The sequence below is a fragment of the Erigeron canadensis genome, chromosome 1 (genome assembly GCF_010389155.1).
Source record: "Erigeron canadensis isolate Cc75 chromosome 1, C_canadensis_v1, whole genome shotgun sequence".
Lineage (NCBI taxonomy): Eukaryota > Viridiplantae > Streptophyta > Magnoliopsida > Asterales > Asteraceae > Erigeron > Erigeron canadensis.
In genome coordinates, this window is record NC_057761.1 from 56,897,664 (window position 1) to 56,914,796 (window position 17,133).

Consider the following 17,133-nt stretch of genomic DNA (forward strand, 5'->3'; position numbering starts at 1 on the left):
TGAAAGAATCACATGCAATTTTTTATTTACAAAATTACCGACATATGTATTTTTTTTTTTAAATATCATAATCTTCTAAAGGCTTAACCAACTTAATAGGTAAACTTTAACTATTGGGTTAATTGAATCCAACTTTACCTTGTTATTAATAAGTTAAAAGTTTTGTCAAATAAAATCTTACGAAAATGCATTAAATAGTTGTATATTTATTATAAAATTAATTAATAAGGTAATCAATAATTCACTATGCTTATGCTTTTAGTGGGATTATATCCCTTGCCTAAAAAAAGAAACTAAACTATGTCTTGCATAAAAGGCTTTGAGCCATCCTTGAAGCTATTGAGAGATACGTACAAATACTACTGTGAGAATGTGTCAAAAATAAAATGGTTGGCAATAGAAAATAAGTAGGTTGACTACTACTGTTTGTTTGTTTGTACCTATATGCTTTTAAAAGAAAGAAGTGAGGAAGTAAGCATAGATAGAGAGAGCCATAGAGTGGTGTCATTTTGTGCATTTAGTCTTTGAGAGACACAGAGAGAGAGATATGGGCACAATTGGCCACACAAGCTCCCTTAGAGCAGTGCATGAAGAAAGCATTAAAGAAGCTCAAGTCTTTTCCACCACCCACCATCACAAACAACAACAACAACAACATCTTGATGCTGGTGCTCTTTTTGTTCTCAAATCCAAAGGTATACAATTAATTAGCTCTTGTGATTTTGGTTTGTTCTTTTGACTTCTAATCCCGTTTACTTATGATATGACGCTTGAGTTTGGTCATTGGCTAGACACGTTTTCCTTTTAATTAACTAGCTAAATAATCACAATACATAAACCCAAAACACAAAAAGTATGTGTGGGCTGATAAAAAATATCAGTGAGGATGTTTGTAGGGATATAAATATGTTATGCATGAACTCGATCCTCATAAGAAAAAACATATATATGTTCGTTTTGGTTTAGTAAAATGAAACGAAATCTACTTATGTTTTAACTCTTTGCATTGTGTTTTGATACCGTGTAAACTTGATAAAACTGCTTTCGTAAATGACCCGGACTAGATTAAGAAGCCTAATTTGAGCTTTACTTCTATAGTTAAGAGCTTGTTTTGTCATCTCATTAATTAGTTCAGACTTTTCGTTTACAAATCGAAATACTAATAACTCGGGTCACTTTCCTCCGGATCCAAGATTATTCCACACTATGGACACGTCACCTAGTGAATTTATTGGACTTTAATGTGTTATGACTTACGAGTATGATATATTGATATTATATTATCTAATCAATAAAATAAAGTAAAATCCTAGTCGTATATTTGATCGATGCATGGCTATGTATTTTTTTACAATAACAAAAATAAAATATTACTAGTATTAATAAAATGATACTATATAAGAACAATGTAAATCAAAAAGGGTAATCAAAAAATTATACATATTAATTTTGATATAGTTAGACAAGTAGAATATTCATTAATATATGTATTGTCGGAACATTTTATATGCAGTTGAAGGACTAAAAAAGTATTTAACTGAAAGTTGATTGAGTTAAAGATGATGTTATCATTTTGATCTAAAAGTGGATATAAAGGGTGAAAATTATATAAAGGGTTCAGATTAATTCATTTTTGATTTAAAGTTTTCGTTTTAATATTTACTAAAGATTGTATGAATTTATTTTGTTAATACTAGATTACTATCATCCATTCAAGTAAAAATAAGGGTATTTTTGGCAAAAGATTTTTAACAGTTTTAACATGTAATTTTGAACAAGAAATTTTTCTTTTGTTAAAGGTTTTGTTTGGATGTAAGTCATGCAACTAATTTGAGTTTTTATTTATATAAAAAAACCAACTCTAAAATGAAACGCTAATAAAGTGTTTTGAAAACTGTTAGTTTAGATGGAGCTTTTAGCTCAAAGTTACACAATTATCTTTTTTTATATAGTTTGGTGGAAGCTTTTACTATCAAATTTTGTCATTTTATACTATTAAATTGTAATTGGAGCTAATATATCAAATACCTTTAAAAAAATAAAACTAGTAACTCTAATTAAAAGCTACAACTTACTGCTTAAATTAAAAACTCTTATTACAAGCTACAATTAACTATTTTTATCAACTCTTAGAAAAGTGTTGTGTGGGTTAAAGACTTAGGGCGCGTTTAGTTGCAGCAAATGTTTTTAAGTTTTCCATTTCTAGTTTTCTAGAAAATGAAAAGGTTTTTCATTTCTAAAAAACCCTTGAAAATTTTGAAAACGCGTTCAAAATAAAAGAAGAAGTTTTCATTTTTTTCATTTTATAAAACTAGAAAACATGTTCAAATTCACTTGTTTTCTAATTTTAGGTTTATAAAAGGTTTAGAAAATAGAAAAGTGAAAACAAAAACTGAAAAAAACAGTTTTCTAATTTTAGTGCAAAAGTTGGAAAAATGAATTTTCATTTTTTAGGAAAACTTTTCTAAAATATTACAATTTGAACGCGTTTCCTGTTTTCCATGTTTTTTTGGAAAATGAAAATGAAAAACAAGGGAGTTTTCTTGAACTAAACGCACCCTTAAAGTCTGAATATATTATTGTATGAGTTTGGTAGCCATGTGAATAATGAACTTAAAATGGTATCGTGATCACAATAATAGTTAGGGGGAGGGAGTGGAGAGGGGGATGGGAGAGGTTCAGCCGTCACTCGAGCGAACTTGCGGAGGGATGGTGGTGGGCGAGATGGATACTCGCTGAAGGTTGAAGAAGGTTTGGGGCACCAGGGACTGCAGGTGTAAATTTATATGACCGTTGCAGGGACCAACTGTGACAGTTTTCTGACGCCAAGGACCAGAAGTGTAAAATGGGCCAAACTGTGTTTTTTTTTTTCTTTATGCTGGACATAATTTTTTTTTTTTCTCCAAAAGTATAAAAATGCTTTTTTTAACTTTATTTTTACTTTAGCTCGCTGTAACTTTTTTTTTTCAGCCTTTTTTTTACATAGTATAAACCTTTTTTTTTCAATTATGTAGTGTTTTTTATTTTTATTATGTAATGTGTTTTTTAATATTACGTAATGTGTTTTGTTATTAATAGGGTAAATTACACTTTTGGTTCTTGAACTTGACACGTTTTTCACTTTTAGTTACTAAACTTAAAAAATTACAAATTATAAACTAAACTTGCTACTTTTTTTCACTTTTGGTCACCACGTCAACTTTGTTACCTTTCCTCCGTTAACTTGCTCAGTTTCGTTATTTTTTTCTTTAGTTATCGTCCTTTTTTATTTATTCTATTATTAAAAGTGATAATCGATGAACAGTACATTCAAAAATCAATCCATTTGTATGATTTATTACAAAATTATATAATAGAAACAAATATATTTATGGTTAAATCATAAGGCGTTATTGATTATTTAGAGAAAAAAAAGATCTAGAACACGTTACTTATGATAACCGTTACAATATCTTATTTTTATTATAGTTTAGCAATAGTTAATACAGTAAAATGAATTAGGAAATACTATAAATTTATATAACACAAACAAAAATATTTACGATTAAAGTAGACATAAGAAGACTAAAAAAAATCAAACAGAGGGACTAAGAAAGATCTAACTTTATAAATAAGCAATTTCATCTAACAATTATTTCATCATCGTTCAAGAAGAAAATCAATTATTTCATCTAATCGAACTATTTTATAATTAATAAACTAGTAAACTGTAAACATAAAAAAAGCTATTTCAAAACCTCTCACAAATGAATATGTATTTTCAATAATTGAACTAAACAAAATCTAAAACCCGAAGTTAGGTCGATTATCACTTTTAATAATGGAATTAATGGAAGGGACGAAAAGTGAAAAAAAAACTAACGAATCTGGGCAAGTTAACGGAGGAAAGCTAACAAATTTGACGCGGTGACCAAAAGTGAAAAAAAGTGGCAATTTTAGTGTATAAATTTCAATTTTTAAAGTTTAGTGACTAAAAGTGAAAAACGTGTCAAGTTCAGGGACCAAAAGTGTAATTTACCCTTATTAATAAAACATACAGTATAAATTGAAAAAAGGTTAATTATGTAAAGTTTATAATGTTAGGGATAAATTATGAAAATTTGAAAAAAAATGTTGGAAGTGATGGTTGCCACTAAAAAAGGTTGAAAAAAAGGTTGGAGAGTTAAAATGAGGTGAAGTAATTTGATTGGATAATTGGAGGGAGATGAGCCCTCCGACTCCCTCCCCCCTTATAATATAAAGAATTTAATTCTAATCAATTTGCCAATAAAACAATGGCGGACCGAGAACCGGAAGTAACCCGTAACACAAATTTTTTTCCACTAACTTTTTATCGGCATAAAGTAAAGATAACAACCAAAAATTTTTGGCTATTTTTAATGTATGTTAAGAATTTTTGACATTTTTGGTAGTTTTTCTTTATCATTTAGTTATACAGATACATCTTTATAAGTTTTATTGATAAAAAAAATGTTTCCAAAGTTTAAAATTGGTTACAAGACTGGTATCCCATATTTATTTGACCTGTAACACCAATAAAAAATATATCATTTTTTGAAAAATTTTAACTACATGAATTTAGCGGACCCGTAACCCGGACTACCCTTATATCAATGTAGGTCCACCCCTGCAATAAAAGACCAACCATGATAAGGGAGTTAGGGACAGTGTTTTTTTCTAATTAGAGCTTACTTTCTTTCACATTATAAGATAAGGTACATATTTTAAAGGTTTAACATAGTTCGTTAAGCCTGATTGTATAGATAGTATGTAGTGTCGAAAGATGTTTTTTTGTTCCTTTTCATTCTGTATTGATATTCATATATTCATATTCATATTACCGCTGAACTACAAATAGGAAAATACTTAAACACAGTGATTACACACCGGGATATTAAATTAACCTTTTGTTACTTTGTATTTTTAATACATATTTAAAAGAAGCAAATGTAATGTAATGTATGGTGACTGCAGGGTCATGGTGGCATAGCGGCTATCATTTGACAACATCCATTGTTGCGCCACCGTTGTTAAGTCTACCATTTGCGTTTGCTTCGCTAGGCTGGGCCACTGGAATATTGTCGTTGGTGATTGGGGCATTGGTGACTTTCTATTCATATAACCTTATTTCTCTCGTCCTTGAACACCATGCCGAGTTGGGTCACCGCCATCTTCGGTTTCGTGACATGGCATATGACATCTTAGGTAACATCACTCTCTTTATTTGTTTGTTAATCGTTATATAGGAAATGATTTAATTTATCCTCCTAAAAATCATACTAATACCATAAGTACATGACAAATGTATTCCACTAATTCTCTTTCATTATCTCATCTATTAACTTTGCCAAATGTCATAGTTATATTGTTAGGAAGATTTTTAGGAAGATTAATCATTTTCTTTGTTATATATTTCCATCTTCTCTGAAAAAGATTTATTGAATAAATTCTTGCTCCTCATTTTGTAATAGAACGTTTTTAAGTTATCCACATGAGTTAGTGGCTATATATCTCTTAACGATCTATCAAACCAAGATGTTTTTTTACTCGGGAACAAATTTATGGAATTAGTGTGAATAATGTATTTATCGTTAAAAAGTGAAAATCCTAACGATTTAGATGTTTCGAAATAAAATCTAATATTACTACATTTCACCACAAACGCATAGTAAGAAGATTTATGGTGTAATAAAATTATAAAAATGACAATTTCATCATCAGTTGTGCTCATATAAAAGTATAAAACTATAAAGGAGCATTTAGAAAATTGACCTTAGTAATTTTTCTTTAAAAAACCATGGTCAAAGACGTGAGGTTTGTTAAAAGAGAGCGGACCCCATGAAGGAAATGTAACGCTGACTGGTCTAAAATTCATTTATTATTTGTGCTAGATCTGCAACCATTAACCTCAACAATATCCTCGTTACATCTTTCAATCAATTGTATCAGATCATCCCAATCATAACTTAACGAAAGAAAGTACCTGTGCGTTGCGGCGCTGAGATGGTGGGGTGATAGATCATATAGTGATAGGTCATAAGAGATGATAGATCATAGAATGCGATAGCCAAATGTCATAGCCGTATGGGCTCCGACCTCGGATTTAAAACTTCGTCGAAAGTATATCGAATGACCCCTCTAATGAAAGAGCATGAAATTTTAAAAACACCCATATAATTTTTATAATTTATCGATGTACAGTTTTTGAGATAAAAAATTTTGAATGAATTAGAGGAATAAAATGATTTGTGGAGGAGAGAGAAAAAAATGAGTGGTTGAAAAGTTGAACGAATTTGGAGGGAACAAATGATTTATAATGTAGTAGAGATAGAGATATAGATTTCATGTTACCGGATATTTACTTACATGATACATGTTATCTATAAATAAATTAGGATGTTCTTGTAGTTTTGTAGTTTTGTTCTACTTCTTTCATCGATCATAGTCCAAGTAATAACATACACGTTAATCTGCAATGACAAACAAATGATATGTATTTTCTTGACCTTGGCTTTCCATTACTTTTAGACATACGAAGAAAAACAAAATTTGTGTTTGTGTGTTGAATGCCCATAAAGCCTAAAGTCAAATTGCGAATTGACAGGCCCAAGATGGGGTAGATATTACGTGGGCCCAATACAATTCATGGTGTGCTATGGTGCAGTTGTAGGGAATATCCTTTTGGGGGGCCAATGCCTCAAGGTTAGTTTTATGATTTGGTACCTCTAATTTGCTAATCTACACCCGTTCCAAGAAGATAAATAAATCAAATATTTTGATATACGAGTAGATATTATATACTGTACAACTTTTATATCAAGCTGTGGTATTATACTAAAAAAATATGTGGTACATTTATCAACTATTATGATTAGAAAGCTACCGAATTGCAAAATGATTTCTTGTTTTGTCCATTTTCAGTGCTGAGTATAGCTTTTTGTCAACAGATAAACCAGACTAGCAAAAATTGTTGTTCGACTCACTTGATAGCTATAACTATGAACACCTTAAATTGTGATATACTCTGTATGAGTACATGATATTATAGGATTAGTTGCAACTTGATTTTAAAATGTAACCTCAAAACCAGAGATTTTACGTATTTTAAAATGTAGCCAAGGTAGAGACAGAATTTGATTGATTCGGCATAACACCACATTTTATGTATTCTAATTTGCAGGCAATATACGTGTTGTGGAATCCAAACGGAACAATGAAGCTTTACGAGTTTGTGGTTATTTTTGGGGTTTTTATGTTGATTTTGGCACAGATTCCATCATTTCATTCCCTTCGCCATATCAACCTCATATCTCTACTGCTATGTCTTATTTACAGCACATGTGCCACTGCTGCTTCTATTTACATTGGTAAAAGTTTACAGCACTTATATATTTATGTAAAATGATTTTTTTTTTTATATATGTATATAAACAGGACTTCTTATACAATTTATCTCTGTAATTTTTTTCCCAGGGAATTCTTCAAAAGGACCCCAAAAGGACTACTCCTTGAGTAGCAATGATGAAACTAGAATTTTTGGAATATTCAATGCAATGGCAATTATTGCCACAACTTTTGGAAATGGGATTATTCCAGAAATACAAGTAAATTATATCTCTACTAGTTTACTTATGAAAAAATATCGTGTTGAAACTTGAAAGCGGTCTACAGTTTGTCATTAGTGAAAAGGGCAAAAAAAATGTTTGCGTTTTAAAAAATAACAATTTCAACCCGACCCGTTTTTACTCATTGTCTGACTTGCTTGTCTTGCCACCTCAACTGCTCTATCGAAGTATCCATGAGTGTTGATGCATTGAGGTGTCCACTTTTTGTAGTTGGACTAATTCTTTTGCACATGTGTAGGCGACACTTGCACCCCCGGTTAAAGGGAAGATGTTCAAGGGACTATGTGTTTGTTACGCGGTGGTCACAGTGACATTTTTCAGCGTCGCGATTTCAGGGTACTGGGCATTTGGTAATGAATCTGCAGGTCTCGTTTTAAGCAACTTTCTTGACCACAATGGTAACCCTTTGGTTCCAAGATGGTTCATTATGATGACTAACATCGTCACCATACTCCAACTCTCGGCTGTTGCAGTAGTAAGCAAACCAACAGATAACAAGTCTTTTAAAGTAGGTATTTCAAAACAAACTGTAGTATATCTATGACCTATTTTTCTCTATTTACAGGTTTACTTGCAGCCAACAAATGAGATTCTTGAAAGAGTGTTTGCAGATCCAACAAGTAAAGAATTCTCTGCAAGAAATGTAATTCCACGACTCCTTTCAAGATCAATATCTGTGATCTTGGCAACAACCATAGCAGCAATGCTGCCTTTCTTTGGAGATATTAACGCCATGATTGGAGCATTCGGATTCTTGCCCCTGGACTTTGTGTTACCTGTGGTGTTTTTTAATCTGACATTTAAGCCGTCAAAGCGTAGCCCTTTGTTTTGGTTAAACTCGACCATAGCGGTGGTTTTCTCAGTGGTTGGAGTTACTGCAGCTGTTGCAGCAGTAAGACAAATAAGTCTTGATGCCAAGACTTATAAGCTATTTGCTAATGTATGATCGAATCATCTTCATAAAGAGGATGTTTACCGCACTTTGGCCTAAATTATAATTTCTAGGAATATATAAATCAGACGTTTAGCTCGCCCTATATATAATCTTAGGAACGTAAGCTTGTAGTAAACCTTTTCATATTTCCTATATATAAGTCAACTTTTTTGAAAACCACCCCCACATGAATGTCATGATACGTTGTGGATGAAGGAATCGATTCCATTTTACACTGTCACGTCAGCTCCCCATCACACCGTCATATCAACTAGTCATATCAACTAATCACACGCATACACAAACCCATATCATATGTTGAGGTCTTGAGGACACGCACATGCCTGCCTGTTCATAGTAAATGTCAACATTAAACAATTAGACGGAAGTATAAGGTTGTCATTGTTTCTCCACTTTAGAACGCCCTGATGCATTGTATATGGCTTAATCATATTTTTCAACTGCTCATTACAGATACAAAATGAATATAGTTAAAAAACCTTATATACCGAAAAACCCAATGTTACTAATAGTTTGTAAGATCACCTTTTATAGAACTTTGAATTCTATGTTCTAACATTTGATGTGCGAAGTTCATAGCATCTATAAATCATATTGTATCACAGCGTCAAATTTTTTTCAAAATTACATTAAACTAATATACAATATGTTTTACAACTATGTTACACACAAAAGAAATTATCAGTTTAGAAATCATAGAGCTAAACTCCTTAAAACTAAATTAAATTAGATCACTTTGTATGATGACTCGCTCTTGTTTGTAGTAGGAAGCATTCCATCCTTGTAAAGTTTTTACACTTGCTAGACTCCAGGTACAAGTACAACAATATGTTGACTAATGCTCAAAAACTGGGATTAAAAGGAGTTGACTAAATCAAACACAAGTACCCTGCATCTGGTAGATATGACTCTTCACGGGTGTAACATGGAAACAAATTGGACCTTCAGGTCATAGGTATCAAGTGAATAGCATCTTAAGCTCCTCAATTCTTGCAGTTCGGACCTCCTGGTCGGTTAAGGCGCCAGAGATCAGCCGTTGTTTACGTGCTTGTACTGCCTCCATTCTTTCCTCGACTGTACCCTACATATTTGACCAAATTTTTACAAGTCAATAATGCAATTCTAATTTGGGTTCACACTTTCCAGCTCATTACCTGTTTATTGTGATTGAAATCATGATCACCAGTTTTCAGTATAATCTTATACTTTTGATTCAATAATCAGTTTCATACCCCAGTTGCAACACTAAACTCATTATCTTATGGTAAAATGTATTAGCATCTTTAGTCTAACATAATTTGACATACTTTTACTCCCATTTTACAAGATGAGTTTCTTTATTTATATTTTTTCACAACAATAACCTACCTTTTGGTCATATATAATAGCTTTTGAATTAGTCGCTAATTGCCAGGTACTCAAACAGCGAATAATCTAACCGTTTTCAACCAAAGAGAGAGATTGTAGCTATAAGATATTATCAAAAACAAGTACAAAAGGACAAACACAAATATTCAGGCTTTCAATAAATTAAAATAAGTGCAGATAGTTTAATGAAACAAGGTATACCTTCACAATAAAGCGTTTAATATGAACACTTTTAGTTTGTCCAATCCTATGGATGCGCATGACCGCTTGTTCCTCGACAGCAGGATTCCACCAAGGATCCTGCATAAAAAAAAAGGAAATAAAGCATAGCAAAATAAGTTTCAGTTATTTAATCATTTTGATAGAAGACAAATGCACAACTAAGTACCAAGACAAATGCATTAGATGCTGCTGTCAGGTTAATTCCAACTCCTCCGGCCTTCAATGACATCAATAAAACCTGTATGATACAAACATAAGGACGCTCATGATGCCGTTAAATAAAATAAACTACGACATTTTTTAGTTCTACTCGACTTAAAATAATTTACACACCATAATATCGCTTTCTTCTGAAAATTGTGTTATAACTTTCTCGCGCTGCTGCTGGTTTAAAGTGCCATCCAGACGAACAAATGAAATATTGTTTCTGATAAACAATTTAAAATCATTAGACTTCAAAATTCAAACATAGGCTAAATGTAACCACGGTTTAAAAAGTCCTATATAAACGATAAGAAAGTTACATATAAACCTCCCATGGACTTGCATATGAGTCCACATTGATCAATGTGTTACCTAGAAAGAGGAATCTGTAAAAGATCCAAAAAGGCAGTCCACTGACTAAAAACAATACTTTTAGAACCCGATGGGCGAAGACTTTCTAATTCACGTAACAATGCAGACACTTTTGATGATTCCACCCAGTTTTTCTCAACATCCACACGAAACCGACTGTCAGTTGGTGCTGTAATAAGTTCCTGCTTGCTTACCGCATTTCTGTCAATTACAGATGTCATTTTGTTAGATATACACTAACTACCCAAAGCCAAAAATCAATAACCTAGTCCAACCCGAAAATGCTAAAGGTGGCAACATGTCATATGAGCCAAATCAAAAGGTTTAGTAATAAAGAAAGTAGATTGAGCAAGTCAAAGTAGCACAAAATAGTTTTTATGCAAAGAATTAAAAATTAAATTAACATTGCAATTGTAAAGTTCTTGTTGTGATCATATATGACACAATGAATCTTTATAGAAGCTACAAAAAAGAAAGTAGGCAATAAACTCTTAGCCCGCATCCTTTTGACTTGTTACCCAGCCCACCCATAACTTTAGGATCAATTGCAGGATGATACCTACAAACAGGACAAAGACCCGAATTGGGGGTTCTCCAACTTGATAATAGACATTCACGGCATAATCGATGAGCACATGGTGTCAAAACTGCATCTTCAAAAGCTTCTAGGCATATAGGACATTCTCCTTCTTCCCCCTTTTGCAACTCTTTTACAACCTCCTGTATATAAGCTTTAGAAGGTGCTTCTTTTCCTTCTTCAATGGCGTCTTTACCACCCTTAAGAAAACGTTTCGCCAATTTACCTAAATCTGAAAAATCTTGCGTATCACCTCGACTGTCAAAAGTAGTAACAATTTATCATCAGAAACTACACAGTGGTTAAATAAAAAACGTATAAATTGTAAAACTAGATATTCAATAGTGTGCATGTTTCCTACCTCATCACAAGAAAAGGGTGATCACAGCATTGCCGAAGTCGCAAAAGTAACTCTAAAATAGAAGCATAGTTATGAAGAACCCGTCCTTGCTCGATAAATTGGTCAAATTTTACCTAAAATCACAGCTAAATAGATTATGGTCTATCAAAGGAGCATAACTAGAGGTAACAAGATGGTCAGCTCAGTAGGATGGGCAACGGGTAAAAAGGGATCATTATCAAATAGAGGTGGCCATCCTTTTTTTTTTGTACTAATATTTTTAATGAGTGCATTAAACATGATTACCATAATAATCCAAATCTTCAATTCAATAATTTAATATACACTTCAGGTCATTTTCACCAGTTTGGCCCATTCGACTTGCTCCCAATCTAGTAAAACTTGTTATTTGACCCTTATATACCCATTGGGATTAATACATTAATAATTACCAATCGACAGGAACATATGTGAAATGGGTGTTGCAACCTCTGGGCAAGATGCAAGAGAGAGACTACAAGTTTACCAATCAAAACAAGTACCTTAGATCTCTTAAAAAGAGCATCATAAAAATCTTTTTCGGCCTCTGTTTGTTCGCAATATATTACTTGCATCTCAGCAGGGGGGAGAACTAATATAGGCCTGCACCAAGTTGGTCAAGAGAATATCACAAAAATAATAAATAGAACGAAAAAAAATGATAAGGAACCATGTTTACAATTACCAACCTGCCTTCCTTGTCTGTGCTGAACTTGGTTCTTCTTAGCATAATTGGCCTTAATATGTTTTGAACCAAGCTTAATCCCCTCACATCACCAGCCTCGAAAGGTTTCTGAATTAGCTTGTTCCACCTATTAAGCTTATGTCCATTAATATAAGAGCTTCTACATATACAGAATAAAAGAAAGCCAAAACATACCATGCCCAGCTTCCCCATGGTTCAATTCTTAAGAACCGAAGAAGACTATAAATGTCCTCCAAACTGTTCTGTAACAAAAATTGAAAGCATGTCAGGAAAATATGGAGCAAGTCACAGAGGCTACATATTATAATTTGGAATACACATGGGCATATCATCAACCAAAAAATGTGGAAGCACAAAAAATTTTGAAAGAACAAAAAAGAACATACACATACACAATCAAAAATTCCAACTAATCCTATAATGCAGAAGATGAACAACAATGTAACAAAGCTAGAAGTGACAGCTTAGATCCATTTACCGATAAATGGGTCAAGTTGGGTTGTCTTTTGTATCTAGCAAGTCAAGTTATGATTAAAAGAACTAGCTATAAAGAGAACGTGCCGGGAGTTCCCCAACGTGTATTCAGAATGCAAACTTCCAGAATTTTTTAATTCAGATATAAAATTATTAATTTTGTAATAATATACATTTTAATCACATGTAGTAACACTAGTTATCTACACATTCAAAATTTTAGTAACTACAATACGGCCCATTTTAATATGTACTATTATAAACTACCCAATTTTACCCAGTTATTCACCAGACCTAAACTATACATTTTTACCAGTTACTCACTAGACCCACCCATATTGTCATTTCTTCAAGAGATGCGAAGAAACACAAGTCATACTTGGATAGGGGTACCAGTAAGACACCATCGACGATCAGCAACAAGGGTAGCTACAGCCATAGAAATCTGGCTTTTAGAAGATTTTATGGTATGTGCCTCATCAAGCACCACCCTAAACCATCTCACAGAAAAAAGCCCACCACGTTCTTCAGCATTCTACAGCAAAGAAATACACAATCAAAATACAAACTATCTTCACATCGAGTAGAAAAGTATATAACTACCCTCATTCAGCCATTACCTCAGAAGAAAATTCAGAGGCTACAACTCCATAGGTGGTAAGCACAACATCGTTATGAGCTAATATTTTGGCATCTTTTGGGCGACTTTGCCCATAGTGGACATAAATAGACAAAGCCCCTGGCTCCCCATGAGTTTCAATCTCTGCCTGTTACCGAAAGCAGTGAATATTAGGGCACCTGCCATTTGCTATAAAAGTCTTGCAAAACTCACAAACTTAATTATGCAAACATACAAAGTCATAGAGGTGGCACCGTCGCCTGTCAAATAAAAATGAAATTAAAAATCTTATTTGCCACGCTAATTATTTATGAAACACCGAAAAAGTGTTCTAAAAATTTCTGATTAACCCAACCCGTCCACTTTACCACCACTAAGACAATATTACAAGGTTTACCTTCCATTGGCCTATAAGAGTCATAGGACATATGATCAGATTCCCGCCACCAATGAGGGACTGTTTCTGCTTTCTAAACTTATCAAATCCAGAAAATTTGGGTACTTTTTTTAAAGATGATGGAGACTGATCCAAGCCATTTAGCATTTCATCACCTTCAGTGCATGCCTGACTGGCGGAGTCTTTATCTAATGCTCCACCTTTTTCTGTGTGAGCAAGGAGCAGTGATATCGTCATGATAGTCTTTCCAAGCCCCATAGCATCTGCCAATATCTTGATACGTATAATCGGGTCAAATAGTTGCATATCGCAAAGCATATTGGTAAAAAAAATTGACTACAGGAAAATACATACTCCTCCTCTTGCCATTTGTAGAGTACTGGGAAAATCTACAGTAGCTTCTCCTGAAAATGAGTTCACATAGACTACGAAATTTCTCCTGCATATTAGAAAAAAGCAGATATAAATGTGATTAGCTATCAGGCAATGCATTAAAGGTTTACATTAGAGGTGGCAGTTGTATTTATACTAGACCTATGCCCGCGCAATGCGGCGGCAACGGTGATAACGATGGTGGTGTCAGCAGTGGTGGCAATGATGGGCAGTTCATTGCCCTAGTTTTAGATAAATAATCCGTGTGTTAACACGGGATATAGCTCTAGTTATAGATATATTAGGTGGAGATGTTCAAATTAGTGAATGAAGGAGATGGGTATTTTGGGCAGTTCAAAGTTGTAATTTGAGAAAGAGGGGAGGGGTTGATGCTTTGTATAAATAGTATAGATATAGATAGATGTAAATAGCAAAGGGTGGTAATGTGAGTGGGTCACTGCAACCCGATTTAAACATAAACTAACAAACATGTTGCTTCAACTGTAACCAGCTTTGACCCATGTGACCAGCCAATCTTGCCATTTGTACTTAAAATACCCTGGAAACTAGACGTACTTGTCTGCAAGGTGATAAGCATCCCAGCACGGATGAAGAGTTGTGGCAGCTTCATCAGTGGATAGTCTCTTCTCCAAATGAACCATCCAATGAAGTGCCTGCTTCTGATAAGGGCGAAGATCACATAAAAGAGCACTTGGAGGTTCCATTTCCTAAATCAAGAAACATCATTTGAACGCTTTCAAATTCCATAAAATACTTACACGTCCATACAATAACTATTCTATAAGAAAATTAATTATAATACCTCTAACTCAGAACCATTTGCAACACCAACAATATTGTCAAGATCATTATCTGAGATTGTCTCCTCATTTTCAGCTGTACTTCCATTTGAAGGTGAGTTTTTATTTTTGCCAGCATTGATTAACCGAGCAGAAACACCAGAACCATCCTGTTTATGTAAAAAAGAAATATAAAAATACAGCCCTGTAGAATAAAACTAGAAACTGCAGATATGTACATACCTTTACATCCAAAGGTCGCTTCTTTGTATTTAAGTCACTAGGTGAAAATTCTGCCTAATTACCACCAAAGACAATCAAGAATGGGAATTTCTACTATCATTTTAAATGATATCATAAATGAAATTCTTACACATGAAAAAAATTAAAAAATAATACCTTTTTGAAAGGAACTAATCCAAGTAACCGGAACAAGGTTGGGAGGGTGTGGATGGAGGTTTCATCATTGGAACTAGTTGGCACCTTGAGAGAGGTCTGATGGCTCTTGTGTAATATGGAACTATTTATGTAAACACTGCCGAAACATATATTGAACTCAGCGGTCAACACTAACACAGATATGCTTTATTATGGCAATTCTACAATCTATACCCAAAAAAACGAAAAAAAATCTAATGGGTACCTGACAGAAAGCTTAATGGTATCCATAAGTCCCAGATTACCAGGAGTAGATTTGCAAAAACCTTCTATCTCGACCTTCTTATCTCTAACAAGAGGCAAAAGACATCGTGACCATTCGTTTGGGATCCGACCGATCTGCAAGTTAATTTGGTGACAATAGAAAAACTCATTTATAATTGATCATCAAATTACTGCCTTTTGCCTATAATATCTAATAAACCAATACCGTATATGTAAATATATGTCAAACACATACAAAATCAAAGCAGTAAATATAAATTACAGACATATACCTCCCCAGAAGCTAATGTAGAAAACCTCACAATCTCCGAACACGAATTCAAAGGCTTACCACGACCACCGACACTAGCTACCTTCGATTTATTCAAAGGAAATGTAAAATCAACCCGATCACCCTCCTTAATCTTATCACCTTTACAAGTCGATGACGCCATCATTTCAGAACAACCCACAAACCACCACTTACTACTCCTAACGACATCGTTTCCTTTCTCCACATTACACTCAACTGTCCTACCAACACTTGGCTCATTGACCTTTACACTACTACTAACTACACTATCTACCGGTTCAGAAACCCGGACCGGAACCGGAACCGAATCACGGGGTTTATCGACAGCTGGATTATGATTCAGACCCTTTAAGGGTTTTGGGGGTTGTGATTTTTTGAAAGTTGGGGTGTCAAAAATTATGTTAATTGCAGCAGTTGGATCATTCTTGGCCATATGAAGGGCTCTGAGTACATCCATTTTGGAGTAATCTTGGCCCACGATTGATCGGACGGTTGAGATTAGTTCGTCGGGGATTTTGTTTGCCATTTTTTTGGGGGGAATTTTGATGAATAAACCCTAACCCTAATTGAAATTTAATACGCGCCAATTGATGACATATAGATATTATTTTGAAAAAAAGTGCTGTATAAGTGTATATATTTGGTGTGTATAGTGGAGAAGAGGAGGGAGGGTTCTGATTAAAACCTTGTGATAGAGGAAAAATTGATGGGTGGCCTTTTTGTTTACTCCGGTCAAGATCTTTACACATAAAAGGTTTCCCGCCACTATTAATCGTTAATTGTTGCTTTTTCCTCTAGGACTTTTACAAAAGATAGAATCCGTATTACTCGTACTATATTAAATTGCCAACGAGTACCAGTGTATGTTAAAAAATAAAATATGGAGTAATATATATCATAGTATAAAAATAAGGATGAAGATTCTCTAAAGTTGTTAACTTTATAGTTAAAGTTGAGCACATTTTGACCTCATCAAGGGTCAAGATTCAAATATGATTTTTGAATCTTGGCTTTTAATTTTAATATAATGGTCAAAATATTATTGTTTTAACTTTAGAGAATCTTAATCCGAAAAATTATGGGATATGTACGTGAGAACACAAATGTT

The 17,133-nt window shown here is 33.6% G+C and overlaps 2 protein-coding genes across 3 annotated transcripts; one reads left to right on the forward strand and one right to left on the reverse strand.

Moving 5' to 3' along the window:
• The first annotated feature begins 365 nt into the window (after window positions 1-365).
• On the forward strand, window positions 366-8,736 carry LOC122600564 (GABA transporter 1). The gene is made up of 7 exons (XM_043773304.1): window positions 366-695; window positions 4,975-5,205; window positions 6,605-6,702; window positions 7,181-7,367; window positions 7,474-7,604; window positions 7,864-8,100; window positions 8,191-8,736. Exons 1-7 carry the CDS (start codon window positions 548-550, stop codon window positions 8,569-8,571), a joined length of 1,413 nt encoding a protein of 470 aa, XP_043629239.1. The 5' UTR covers window positions 366-547; the 3' UTR covers window positions 8,572-8,736.
• A 438-nt stretch (window positions 8,737-9,174) lies between these two features.
• LOC122600549 (DNA repair protein RAD5A) lies at window positions 9,175-16,743 on the reverse strand. Of its 2 annotated transcripts, XM_043773284.1 has the most exons (20): window positions 16,006-16,743; window positions 15,714-15,847; window positions 15,470-15,605; window positions 15,314-15,367; window positions 15,094-15,240; window positions 14,847-14,998; window positions 14,253-14,337; window positions 13,899-14,171; window positions 13,503-13,649; window positions 13,262-13,417; window positions 12,583-12,650; window positions 12,392-12,514; window positions 12,206-12,305; window positions 11,685-11,797; window positions 11,306-11,581; window positions 10,747-10,947; window positions 10,504-10,597; window positions 10,337-10,408; window positions 10,150-10,248; window positions 9,175-9,661 (listed from the first exon to the last, which is right to left on the reverse strand). In XM_043773284.1, exons 1-20 carry the CDS (start codon window positions 16,549-16,551, stop codon window positions 9,539-9,541), a joined length of 3,099 nt encoding a protein of 1,032 aa, XP_043629219.1. In that variant the 5' UTR covers window positions 16,552-16,743; the 3' UTR covers window positions 9,175-9,538. The 2 variants fall into 2 exon arrangements, with proteins under 2 accessions (XP_043629219.1, XP_043629228.1); XM_043773293.1 differs by lacking the exons at window positions 9,175-9,661; window positions 10,150-10,248; window positions 10,337-10,408; window positions 10,504-10,597 and having other exon boundaries at window positions 10,856-10,947; window positions 11,310-11,581.
• Between the last annotated feature and the right edge of the window lie 390 nt (window positions 16,744-17,133).

What these genes read in the sequence shown, in the direction of transcription:
- LOC122600564 (XM_043773304.1), top strand. Translation starts at nt 548, where the DNA reads ATGGGCACAATTGGCCACACAAGCTCCCTTAGAGCAGTGCATGAAGAA. An exon ending in TGGGGGGCCAATGCCTCAAG is followed by an intron (nt 6,703 to 7,180) that starts GTTAGTTTTATG and finishes TCTAATTTGCAG; the next exon opens with GCAATATACGTGTTGTGGAA. An exon ending in GGATTATTCCAGAAATACAA is followed by an intron (nt 7,605 to 7,863) that starts GTAAATTATATC and finishes GCACATGTGTAG; the next exon opens with GCGACACTTGCACCCCCGGT.
- LOC122600549 (XM_043773284.1), bottom strand. Translation starts at nt 16,551, where the DNA reads ATGGCAAACAAAATCCCCGACGAACTAATCTCAACCGTCCGATCAATC. An exon ending in AGCACAGACAAGGAAGGCAG is followed by an intron (nt 12,306 to 12,391) that starts GTTGGTAATTGT and finishes AACTTGGTGCAG; the next exon opens with GCCTATATTAGTTCTCCCCC. An exon ending in CAGAAGAAAGCGATATTATG is followed by an intron (nt 10,409 to 10,503) that starts GTGTGTAAATTA and finishes TGTATCATACAG; the next exon opens with GTTTTATTGATGTCATTGAA.